At 44.4% G+C, this 12,746-nt stretch overlaps 1 protein-coding gene across 15 annotated transcripts in view; it reads right to left on the bottom strand.

Moving 5' to 3' along the window:
- The window catches only part of LOC121550048 (protein scribble homolog), a 119,042-nt gene that overhangs the window by 8,807 nt on the left and 97,489 nt on the right, over window positions 1-12,746 (bottom strand). For 10 of the 15 annotated variants that reach the window (XM_041862133.2, XM_041862136.2, XM_041862137.2 and 7 more), the window contains 10 exons: window positions 12,309-12,365; window positions 11,880-12,053; window positions 11,202-11,364; window positions 10,302-10,497; window positions 10,042-10,134; window positions 9,698-9,880; window positions 2,968-3,114; window positions 2,301-2,440; window positions 2,014-2,051; window positions 1,473-1,547 (listed from right to left, as the gene is read on the bottom strand). In XM_041862133.2, the coding sequence (XP_041718067.2) occupies window positions 1,473-1,547; window positions 2,014-2,051; window positions 2,301-2,440; window positions 2,968-3,114; window positions 9,698-9,880; window positions 10,042-10,134; window positions 10,302-10,497; window positions 11,202-11,364; window positions 11,880-12,053; window positions 12,309-12,365 (1,266 nt within the window). The remainder of the gene's footprint in view (window positions 1-1,472; window positions 1,548-2,013; window positions 2,052-2,300; window positions 2,441-2,967; window positions 3,115-9,697; window positions 9,881-10,041; window positions 10,135-10,301; window positions 10,498-11,201; window positions 11,365-11,879; window positions 12,054-12,308; window positions 12,366-12,746) is intronic. The other 5 variants (XM_041862143.2, XM_041862138.2, XM_041862141.2 and 2 more) reach the window with 4 other exon arrangements.

The raw sequence follows: 12,746 nt of genomic DNA, 5'->3' as shown, positions 1-12,746 counted from the left end.
ACAGCACAGCCCAGCCCACTACACAGGTCTCTCCCACTGGACTAAGCACAAATACAGTAGCCCATCTTGGTGTGAATTCAACACTCAAACACATACCCTGCTTCCCGGTTCTCCAAAACACTTCTCCCTAAGTGTGCACTTGCACACTCCCTGATTGAACCATTGTTAACCCATCACAGGGAGTATGCATGACAAGTGCACACTTTGTGAGACATGTGGAGAATAAGGTTGCACACGTATTGTACACTGAGGTCTATACCCACTGTTAAAGCCCACCAAATAGCAGCTCAGTAACCGTATGCCAGAAGTTATGCACATTCCAGTGTCCCCGAGTTCGTGAGAAGCACATTAGTATCAGAGAAGCCTATTGGCCTCTACAGTAGTTCTACTGTATTTAGGTCACGAGGCCTCAAGACTAGGCAAGCTTGTTATAGAACAGCATGTTAAATTTAGAACTCCAAGGCCAAATTAATATTGGGAGCAGTGGAGGAATATTTGGTGGCCTTTCAGTGTGGAAGACTGATTGATAAAACACTTAATCTACAGAGACTGGAAAAAAGACTGATAGCAGCACAGACTACAAAATACTGGACCAGAAACCACCAAACCACTGAGAAATAAGTCTCCCTGACCCCCAAGGAACCCCTGTAGAATCATCCTTATGCAGGCTGAGATCCAAGCTTAGGGAGACCTCATTACGTTTAGCCCAGGAAGTTCCCATCACCAATATGTTGGTTAAGTGATAGACTGGAAAATGTTATGCACTAGGAGTCAAGAGCATGACAGGACAGGAGATCCCAAAAGGTGATGCGTTGTTGTCAGGTCTGCCTGATACTGGGAGAGGTGATCAGGAACCAGGACAGACACGGCTCTGAGCCCCGGCCATGGAGAGAAAGGGAGAGCTGGTGAGAGTGAGAGTGACTGAGAAGGAGGGAGAGATGCAGGATCTGGGCAGTTTCCCCCGGAAGCTGATTGGGGGCTGGTTAGTGGGGCTGAAATCAGTGGTTGGTGGTTGGTGAGTGTTGATGTTGCCTGGTGGAGGCTGGTTGTTTGGAAATAAATGAAGGTGATTGGTTGGTAATGTTTTGGAAGGCGAGTGGGAGAACAGGGATGTTGAGAAAGCTTTGAGTGGAGGTAAGAGGTCATCCTGATAGAAAACTGATCCAGGACCTGATTTGATTACGTGGTCAGTATCTTACTGGTGTATTAGTGTATTAGCATTATGTTTCCAAGATCCATTCATCAACTAAATTGGAGGCAGCAACTAGCAAACCACATCCCCAGAATGGAGCAGCGGAGCAGGGAATAATCAATCAGGGGGAGAGCCAAAATGGCGGCAGCTGTAGAAGCAGTGGCACCACCAGCGCTGCTGTAAGGTCTGATTACTGGAGGACCAGAGGGGGATTGGGGCGGTGGCAGAAGGGAAAGTCAGGAGAGGGATGGGGCCTGGGAGCTCAGCATGCAGTCAATACCTGAATGTCGTATACGGGTTTGGAAGAAGGAATGGCAGCAAACTGTCGGTAGTCAAACTTCTTTTCCGACAGGGACTAGAAGGATAGCAAAAAGGAATGAGCAGAGGAAGAGGTGAGGAAAGAGGGAGAGGGACAGGGATGGGTAAAGGGAAAGAGGGAGGGAGAATGAGAGAGGAGGCAGTGGAGCTGGATGGATGACTCATACTACAGTCCAGTGTGGCTTGTGGAGGGAGAGGGATTTGATTGGCTGTAGTGATGATCAAGGCATTTGATAGGCTGAAGTGATTGTGTACAATGGTGGCGAAAAATGTACATGTGCCTTAAAGCCCATCAAAACAACTTTTCATGATGGAACACCGGAATAGCGACTTAAAAGGAAGGCTTGTGTTAGATTGTGACATTGTTATTCTCAATTAAAATGAGCTCTGGTTGTCCAAGCAACAATCCGAGTCTCTTTTACCCTGGATTGAAATAGGTCAGTGGAGACATCTCTATGAACTCTCATTTAACAAACAAAAGCAGTAGAGATCTCGATCCTTACCAGTCTGCCTGGTGACGTCACTCCTTGTGGACTGAAATCTGTTAGACAGAAAAAGGTTATGAGTCTGAATCCACTCGATGATTGAGGTGTGGTATTGAGTGAGAGGCTGCATCCCAAACGGCACCCTATTCTCTCCATATATTTTTTTTACCAGGGCCCATAGGACACTGGTCAAAAGTAGTGCAATATATAGGGAATAGGGTGCCATTTGGGACTCAGACATTGAGTGAGAGTGAATGAATGTAGGGGCTAAGCTGTGTGAGTGCATGAGACGGCCACTGACGTACCTTCCAGAGGGGTGGGGGATGGCGTGGGGGCGGGCGAGGGCGACTCGGCCAGCTGGTCCATTGTCCCACGCTTCTTTCCCTCCCGGGACTTAGCGATGACCATCTGAGCCTTCAACGCATCCTGCTCCAGAGACTTCATCCTATTGGAGAGAGAGAACCCCGTCAGATAGAGAGATGGACCGGGGGGGGGGAAGAGAGAGAGAGAGAGAGAAAGAGAAAGAGAAAGAGAAAGAGAGAAAGAGAGAGAGAGAGAGAGAGAGAGAACTAGGGCACGTTGCTCTAATGGAGTGGGGAGGACAACCAGACAACAGCAGCTGTTGGGTGTTCCTTGTCCTGGCCTGCGGTGGTTCACTCAACTCAGAAATGCTTGTTTTTAAGACTATAGTATAAAGTACAAGACCAGCGTGACAGAATCCAGGAGAAGGACTACCTAGCCAGGCCCTCAGCTCACAGACAGCTACAGCCACACTGGGGACTGTATGTTAGTACGATGAAAGATGCGTTAAAACCAAGAGAGAAGCGAGAGAAAGAAAGAGAGAGTGAAACAAAGTGAGAGAGAAAGGAAGAAAGCTAGCAGAGTGAATCAACACCCCCCCCACACCAAACCAAAGCACCCCAGGCAGCAATACCCCCACAATGGTGTGCGGGTCAGGACTGGTGAGCAGACCTGAGCTGGGAGGCAGCGGAGGAGGTGGCAGCGTTTTGGGACTGAGGGGGTGGCGCGGTGCCCTGAGACGCCCTCACTCGCGACTGGTAGAGCCTCTTAGCCAGGTCCTGCTCATACTGCCTAACATCCTCCTCTAGGCCATAGGGCCTGCACCCACAACGAAGGGGAAGGTGGGCAGGGAGAGGAGGAAGAGGAGGAAAGGAAAACACACAGAGGGATGGAGAGACAGGGCACACAGACAGAGGTAAAACATTGAAACGAATAGGAGAGAGAGAGTCCAATGAGACCAGTCTAGCAGTAAGAGATGAAAACAGTGAGAGGGAGGAGATCAGAAGTAGATACACAGTGCCTTCAGAAAGTATTCACACCCCTTGACTTTTTCCACATTTTGTGTTGCCCGAAATGAAAATGTATTAAATTGAGATTGTGTCACTGGCCTACATACAATACCCCATAATGTAAAAGTGGAATTATGTTTTTAGAAATGTTTACTATTTAATTAAAAATGAAAAGCTGAAATGTCTGGAGTCAATAAGTATTCAACCCCTTTGTTATGGCAAGTAAGTTCAGGAGTAAACATTTTGCTTAAAAAGTATTATAAATCACATACTGTAAATCACATAAATTGCATGGACTCAATCTGTGTGCAATAATACTGTTTAACATGATTTTTCTACAACGGGTTGGTCAAAACAAGCATTGTGATTGGTTGAGAAAAACGTTTAGCACCGGTAAGCCTTTGGTGCAAAAATGGGAATCTTGTTTTCTGCTCCATCTGAGAAATCCCTGCTCATCCTGTCCCATCAGCCCAGCCAGTCAATTCATTAACTTGATCTCCACTGTAAAAACGCCTCTAGACATTATCTCCCCTTGCTTCTAGCCTAACATTTGGTTTGCAACAACTTTGCTGTCTGTCTCTTGACATTTGCAACATAGTTTCAATATTACACAACATGTAAAGTGTGTTGGTCCCATGTTTCATCAGATGAAATAAAAAATCCCAGAAATGTTACATACGCACAAAAAGCTTATTTCTCTCAAATGATGTGCACAAATTTGTTTATATCCCTGTTAGTGAGCATTTCTCCTTCGCTGAGGAGTATTTCTGTCTGTAATAAAGCCCTTTTGTGGGGAAAAACTCATTCTGATCGGCTGGGGCTGGCTCCCTAGTGGGTGGGCCTGGCTGCACCCCTGCCCAGTCTTGTGAAATCCATAGATTAGGGCCTAATGAATTTATTCCAATTGACTGATTTACTCATATGAACTGTAACTCAGTAAACTCTTTGAAATTGTTGCATGTTGCGTTTATATTTTTGTTCAGTATATATTACATCCCCACTGTCCTATTGAGAATTTACGTTCATTTCGGAAAGTATTCAGATCACTTCACTTTTTACACTTTGTTACGTTACAGCCTTATTCTAAAATGGATTACAATTGTTTTCCCCCCTCATCAATCTACACACAATACCCCATAATGACAAAGCAAAAACAGGTTTTTAGACATTTTTGCAAATTTATAAAACATGAAAAAATGAAATATTACATTTACATAAGTATTAAGACCCTTCACTTTAGTACTTTGTTGAAGCACCTTTGGCAGCGATTACAGCCTCGAGTCTTCTTGGGTATGATGCTACAAGCTTGGCATACCTGTATATGGGGAGTTTCTCCCATTCTTCTCTGCAGATCCTCTCAAGCTCTGTCTGGTTGGATGGGGAGCGTCGTTGCACAGCTAGTTTCAGGTCTCTCCAGAGATGTTTGATCGGGTTCAAGTCCAGGCTCTGGCTGGGCCACTCAAGGACATTCAGAGACTTGTCCCGAAGCCACTCCTGTGTTGTCTTGGCTGTGTGCTTAGGGTCGTTGTCCTGTTGGAAGGGAAACCTTCGCCCCAGTCTGAGGTCCTGAGCGCTCTGGAGCAAGTTTTCATCAAGGATCTCTCTGTACTTTGCTCCCAGTCCCTGCTGTTGAAAAACATCCCCACAGCATGATGCTGCCACCACCATGCTTCACCATAGGGATGGTGCCAGGTTTCCTCCAGACGTGACGCTTGGCATTCAGGCCAAAGAGTTCAATCTTGGGTTCATCAAATCAAATCCAATTTTATTTGTCACATGTGCCGACAGGTGACCTTACCTTAAGAAAATATTTACTTAAACTAAAGTAAAAAAATACAATAAAAAGTAATACAATAAAATAACAATAACGAGGCTATATATAGGGGGTACCGGTACCGAGTCAATGTGCTGGGGTACAGGTTAGTCGAGGTAATTTGTACATGTGGAAAGGGGTAAAGTGACTACACATAGATAATAAACAGCAAAACAGGATGCACCGGAGCTACATTTTGAGTCTCATAGCAAAGGGTCTGAATACTTATGTAAATAAGGTATTTAATTTTTTTTATAAATGTGCAAAAATGTCTAAAAACCTGTTTTCGCTTTATCATTATGGGATATTGTTTGTAGATTGACGAGAAAAAATTATAATTTAAATCAATTTTAGAATAAGGCTGTAACGTAACAAAATGTGGAAAAAGTAAAGGGGTCAGAATACTTTCCGATTGCACTGTATACAAAGAAATGTCAATAGAAAAACAGGTAAAACGACATTAAATGCAGCTACTTTTCTGTTATTCTAGCTGCACGGTTTGACGTGACTGTGTTAGCCGTAGTAGGCTAGCTAGCAAGCAAGGGATAAGAGTTTTGCCAGCCAGCATGGCAACGGAACATTTAGAACGAACGACTGGGTCGCGTCCTTTGATATAGAATAAAAAGACTTCACGACTGGGTCACGTCTCTGGCAACCTAACCAATAGAATTAACTGACATTTTTTCTCAGCCAGTCGAAATCATGAATCCGCATAATTTTTATGGATATACAGTGGGGAAAAAAAGTATTTAGTCAGCCACCAATTGTTCAAGTTCTCCCACTTAAAAAGATGAGAGCGGCCTGTAATTTTCATCATAGGTACACGTCAACTATGACAGACAAATTGAGAAAACAAAATCCAGAAAATCACATTGTAGGATTTTTAATGAATTTATTTGCAAATTATGGTGGAAAATAAGTATTTGGTCACCTACAAACAAGCAAGATTTCTGGCTCTCACAGACCTGTAACTTCTTCTTTAAGAGGCTCCTCTGTCCTCCACTCGTTACCTGTATTAATGGCACCTGTTTGAACTTGTTATCAGTATAAAAGACACCTGTCCACAACCTCAAACAGTCACACTCCAAACTCCACTATGGCCAAGACCAAAGAGCTGTCAAAGGACACCAGAAACAAAATTGTAGACCTGCACTAGGCTGGGAAGACTGAATCTGCAATAGGTAAGCAGCTTGGTTTGAAGAAATCAACTGTGGGAGCAATTATTAGGAAAAGGAAGACATACAAGACCACTGATAATCTCCCTCGATCTGGGGCTCCACGCAAGATCTCACCCCGTGGGGTCAAAATGATCACAAGAACGGTGAGCAAAAATCCCAGACCTAGTGAATGACCTGCAGAGAGCTGGGACCAAAGTAACAAAGCCTACCATCAGTAACACACTACGCCGCCAGGGACTCAAATCCTGCAGTGCCAGACGTGTCCCCCTGCTTAAGCCAGTACATGTCCAGGCCCGTCTGAAGTTTGCTAGAGTGCATTTGGATGATCCAGAAGAGGATTGGGAGAAAGTCATATGTTCAGATGAAACCAAAACATACCTTTTTGGTAAAAACTCAACTCGTCGTGTTTGGAGGACAAAGAATGCTGAGTTGCATCCAAAGAACACCATACCTACTGTGAAGCATGGGGGTGGAAACATCATGCTTTGGGGCTGTTTTTCTGCAAAGGGACCAGGACGACTGATCCGTGTAAAGGAAAGAATGAATGGGGCCATGTATCGTGAGATTTTGAGTGAAAACCTCCTTCCATCAGCAAGGGCATTGAAGATGAAACGTGGCTGGGTCTTTCAGCATGACAATGATCCCAAACACACTGCCCGGGCAACAAAGGAGTGGCTTCGTAAGAAGCATTTCAAGGTCCTGGAGTGGCCTAGCCAGTCTCCAGATCTCAACCCCATAGAAAATCTTTGGAGGGAGTTGAAAGTCCGTGTTGCCCAGCGACAGCCCCAAAACATCACTGCTCTAGAGGAGATCTGCATGGAGGAATGGGCCAACATACCAGCAACAGTGTGTGAAAACCTCGTGAAGACTTACAGAAAACGTTTGACCTGTGTCATTGCCAACAAAGGGTATATAACAAAGTATTGAGAAACTTTTGTTATTGACCAAATACTTATTTTCCACCATAATTGGCAAATAAATTCATTAAAAATCCTACAATGTGATTTTCTGGAATTTTTTTTCTCAATTTGTCTGTCATAGTGGACGTGTACCTATGATGAAAATTACAGGCCTCTCTCATCTTTTTAAGTGGGAGAACTTGCACAATTGGTGGCTGACTAAATACTTTTTTCCCCCACTGTATATACAAAGAAATGTCAATAGGAAAACAGGTCAAATGACATGAAATGCAGCTAGTTTGCTGTCTTACTAGCTTCAGTTTGAAGTGATTGTGTTAGCTGTGTAGTTGGTTAGCTCCTCTGAACAGTGTCCTGACGAGAGAGCACATTTTCTATGCCAGGCGAAATCCAAAACAGCCTAAACAAACACACATGCAGCTACTTTGCTGTTATTCTGGCTGCACTGTTTGACCTGACTGTGTTAGCCGTAGTTGGCTAGCAAGCAATGTATAAGAGCGTTGCCAGTCAGCATGGCAACGGAACATTTAGAACGAACGACTGGGTCATGTCCATAGATATAGAACAAAAATACTTAACGACTGGGTCATGTCTCTGGCAACCTAACCGACAGAATGAACGGCCAGCTTGCATGGCTAGCAACCATAGATGTGTCAGGACTAGGCCTATATTTTGAGGGATGAAATAGTAGCCTATGAATACATTGATCAAAATAACGTATTTTATTTCATTGGTAACCCGTTGTAGAAAAGCAATTGTACACTTGAGGTTGTGCAAAACAACTTTTTTAGCACGGCTGTGCTGATCTACGGTACTTGGCTCAGCCTCGTACATATGATCGCAGCACAGCCGTGCTAAAAAAGTTGTTTAGCACGCCCTCTGGTGTACAATTGCTTTATTTAATGACTTCCTCATCTCTTTACCCCACACATACAATTATCTGTAATGTCCCTCAGTCGAGCAGTGAATTTCAAACACAGATTCAACCACAAAGACCAGGGAGGTTTTCCAATGCCTTGCAAAGGGCACCTAAAAAAGCAGGCATTGAATATCCTTTTGAGCATGGTGAAGTTATTAATTACACTTTGTATCAATACACTCAATCACTACAAAGATTCAGGCGTCCTTCCTAACTCAGATGCTAGAGAGGAAGGAAACCGCTCAGGGATTTCACCATGAGCCAATGGTGACTTTAAAACAATTACAGAGTTTAATGGCTGTGATAGGTGAAAACTGAGGATGGATCAACAAAGTTGTAGTTACTCCACAATACTAACCTCAATGAGTGAAAAGAGGGAAGCCTGTACAGAATAAAACATTTCTAAAACAAGGCACTAAAGTAAAACTGCAAAACATGTGGCAAAGAAATGAACTTTATATCATGAATATGTTTGGGGCAAATCAAACACAATACATTAGAGTACCACTCTCCATATTTTCAAGCATGGTGGTGGCTGCATCATGTTATGGGTATGCTTCTCATCGGCAAGGACTAGAGAGTAAAGGTAAACGGTAAAAATAAACGTAATAGAGCTAAGCACAGGCAAAATCCTAGAGGAAAACCTGGTTCAGTCTGCTTTACAACAGACTGGGAAACAAATTCACCATTCAGCAGGACAATAACCTAAACACAAGGCCTAAAATACACTGGAGTTGCTTACCAAGACGACATTGAATGTTCCTGAGTGGCCTAGTTACAGTTTTGACTTAAATCAGCTTGAAAATCTATGGCAAGACTTGAAAATGGCTGTCTAGCAATGATCAACAACCAACTTGACAGAGCTTCAAGTATAAAAATAAATAAAAGAAAATGCAATAATATTGTACAATCCAGGTGTGCAAAGCTCTTAGAGACTTACCCAAAGACTGACAGCCGTAATCGCTGCCAAAGGTGATTCTAGCATGTATTGACTCAGGGGTTTGAATACTTATTTAAAATATGTCTGCATTTCATTTTCAATAAATTTGCTACGTTTCTAAAAACATGTTTTCACTTTGTCATTATGGGGTATTGTCTGTAGATGGGTGAGAGCGTGGTAGAACATGGCACTTGCAACACCAGGGTTGTGGGTTTGATTCCCACGGGGGACCAGTACGAAAATGTATGCACTCTACTGTAAGTTGCTCTGGATAAGAGCCTCTGCTAAATGACTAAAATGTAAAAACCCAAGTTCTTTTAAGAGGAATCTCTGATAATCAGTCACTATAACGCATGGAAAAGATGAGAAGAAACAGGACAAAAAGCAAAAATAGTAGAAACACAGAAAGGTTGGGAAGGCAAAGAGGAATCTTGTCCCTGCTGTTCTCTACCTGGCTCTGTATTTAGAACATATTGATCTATGTCCCTTTAGTTTCTTCACACATATTCAAATGTCCTTTTGTGATGTGTGTGACGTGTGTGTGACGTGATTGTGTGTGTGTGTGTGTGTGTGACGTGATTGTGTGTGTGTGTGTGTGTGTGTGATTGTGTAAGTGTGTCTGTACCTTGCTGCCCTCCACATGGCTCTCTTCTCGGCTTCCAGAGCCCGTTTCTCGGAGGGGGAGAGGTCCTTGTCTCCGGCTGGGGTCAGCTCTGGACTATGCATTCTCAGCCGCTCCTGTTGCCTCCGCTCTGCCTTGGCCGTCCGGATGGGAGCCCCCGACTCTCCAGGGTACACTGGGATCAGACTGGGTGGAGAGGGAGGAACACACAATGTCAAAACGCACTGCTAACACACCACATAACACCTCACACACACACGTTTGGGAGACCACTGCAGAGACTATAAAACAGTGTCACACACACGGATTTGTGATTTAAAATCTAGGACGTGTTTGGTTGTTTTTACCCAGTCATGGAGTTGGGCCTCTGCTGCTCCAACCTGAAGCTCTCCTCTAGGGAATTCCTCTGGGAGTCTCCTTTACCATCCACTAACGAGGGTCTATGGGCACAAACATAAATGAGGGGACATTAAACAGCTGAATTTAAAATAAAAAACCTCCACAATATAATCTTCCATTACTCAAAACATAGGCATCTGATAATGTGCAATCAATGAATCTTAATTTCAAGCGTATTTCCTAATAAATTCAAGAGAAAAGGCTGTACCCTGAGCTGCCACAGTAGCTGGGGGGCGTGTTACAGTGCCTGGGGGGCGTGGCTACAGGCTCCACCTTGTACTCCACCCCGTCCAGCAACACCTTGCCCGTGGCCTTCAACACTCCCATCTGCGTCACCAGGTCATCCTCCTCCTCGTCATCGTCATCCATCAGGTACTCCCGTGCCCGCTGCTCGAATCTCCTCTCTGGGATTGTAGAAACATAGTTCCATTAGGATGCGATTCATCAGAGCTTATGCTGCGTTCATAACAAGTGGGAAACTCTGAAAATACTACTTGTATACTGGGAGCAACGAGTTCCTTGCATTCACATGCTTTGAACTCGTTGAGAACGCCAATTGACTAATGGCAAACACGCTGCTTAAACCTGCACTAAAATTACAGCTATCATACTCGTAAACAAATTAGTGTTCAAAAACCATATTAACTGATTATTAATTTTTAAAAATAATGTTTTGTTGTTGCATTTAACTGCCGAAAATGCTGTTATCGAGGTAATTTCCTTAGTATGTGACGTCAGAGTTCAGCGTGTGGGAGAAGTCGGAGCTCAGAGATGAGAGACGATTTTCCCACTAGTAATTACCAGTTGGAAGGGCGTTCAAGTAGATATTTCCAAGTGGTATGCTGGTATTTAAGAATTTATGAGATGTTATGAAGGCAGCATTAGTCTCTCTGACCAAAATGAACCAGAGATTTGTACCATTCACAGAAGTTTCCCAAAAATTCCAAGATATTCCTTAATTCCTGGTTGGATGAGTACTGGAATCATGAAGGATTAATGCATCAAATTCAGAAACCTCATTTTGGGAAAGTTATCAGAAATGTGCAACCCTAGAAGGGGGTAAAGGGTATTATTTGGGCTTGAAATAAAGGAGCTGGCTGGCACAAACCTTCCTCCTCCCTCATCTTCTTCAGGTCGTCTGCTCCCACCAGGGACACGCGGCCTTTGGGCTTGCTGTCGGGCGTCTGTTGCTTCACGTCGATCTCAAAGTACTTCTGTCTGTCCCTGAAGGAGCGCTGCTCCAGGCTGTCTCTGCCCCCAGGTGATGGAGTCTGTGGGGGAGGGGACCATAGGGATAGGGGGGTTAGGATGCTGGAAGAGCAACAGTTCGTACACCAACATTACCCACACCGCCCTCTGAAATGGCCATGGGGACAGAGGTTGGTTTCAACATGCCCAATCAAACATTCAATGGACACAGACACATACGTAAGCCAGATCCCACAACAATGTCCATAAAAATAGCCAGTCCATAAAAACATGAAGATTCTTTTAATAAACTGAAATATTTTGATTTGACCATTTCATTTGAGAATCATCAGAAAGTTAAGAAGGTTTTACAGTAAATCCAGCACAGTATTAATTGATTGTTAAGCAGGTGGGAAAAATATAAATTAGGCAGTCGAATCACAACCCAGGATCCCACCTCTGACACCAAATGTAGCACCGCCGCCCCTTCTCTCTGTAAGTAACAGTGATATAGCACTGCCATCACCACCAAAGCAAAGGAGACCACAGCCCGATCTCAGCCCGATTGGGGACACCCACGGTGGGGTGGGGGGGGTACCTTTACGACCATGTCCATGGAGGCTCTGGAGAGGCGTGGCACTGCTGCCAGACTCATATAGTCCCGACGGTCAGAGGAGAGGGAGGGTCGGGGAGAGACTGGGGCTGCCTGACCTCTACCCACTCCTCCGTCCCCCTCTACCTCATCCTCAAACACCTCGTTGTTCAGCTCAGGCTGAAAGAACCACATGTACAGAAGTCGTCTCGTCACCGGAGTGTCAGCCCAAAGGGACATGACCAACCGCCAATTTGTCACTTTAAGACAGGTTTTATCTGCACTTTTTCAATGTCTTCTAATTAACATTAACACATACTGACCTGCGTTGCCATTCAAACTCATTCGATATCACACAGACTAACACAAAACACACTTATGACCCTTAATGCTGTCCCTATAACTTGTATTGTAACTGGTGGTACAAAGGCTCACCTCTGGAGAAGGAGAAGGCTGATTGGGGTGGACATTGTTCCTCTGGCCAAACTGATCCTGTTGATGGACACAGAAGATAAAGCGTGAGGGAAACAGGAGGTAGCCATTGGACAGAAAGGAAAACACACAGTGGAGAGGCACAAACATAGAAATAGAATCCTAGATAGAATCATAGATAGCATAGATTCTATTTCTATGGGCACAAAGCAGGCAAGTTGATGAGAATGGTTGAGATGGGACTTAAATGGATGGGACTTCTGAGCACAGACGGCTGATGATCAATGATTGCTTTCAGAATGGAAATTGTGAACAACAGCACCAGTACAAAAACAAAGACTACACACGACTGCATTCCAACACAGTACGGACCACGGTTACAGGCCGAGACGGGGGACAGGCTGTTAGGGTGGGCGGCCTGCACCAGTCGTGGGGGGGGGG

Source organism: Coregonus clupeaformis, chromosome 34 (assembly GCF_020615455.1).
Source record: "Coregonus clupeaformis isolate EN_2021a chromosome 34, ASM2061545v1, whole genome shotgun sequence".
NCBI lineage: Eukaryota > Metazoa > Chordata > Actinopteri > Salmoniformes > Salmonidae > Coregonus > Coregonus clupeaformis.
Note: the sequence above shows the minus strand (reverse complement) of the source record. Positions and strands in the feature narration are given on the sequence as shown.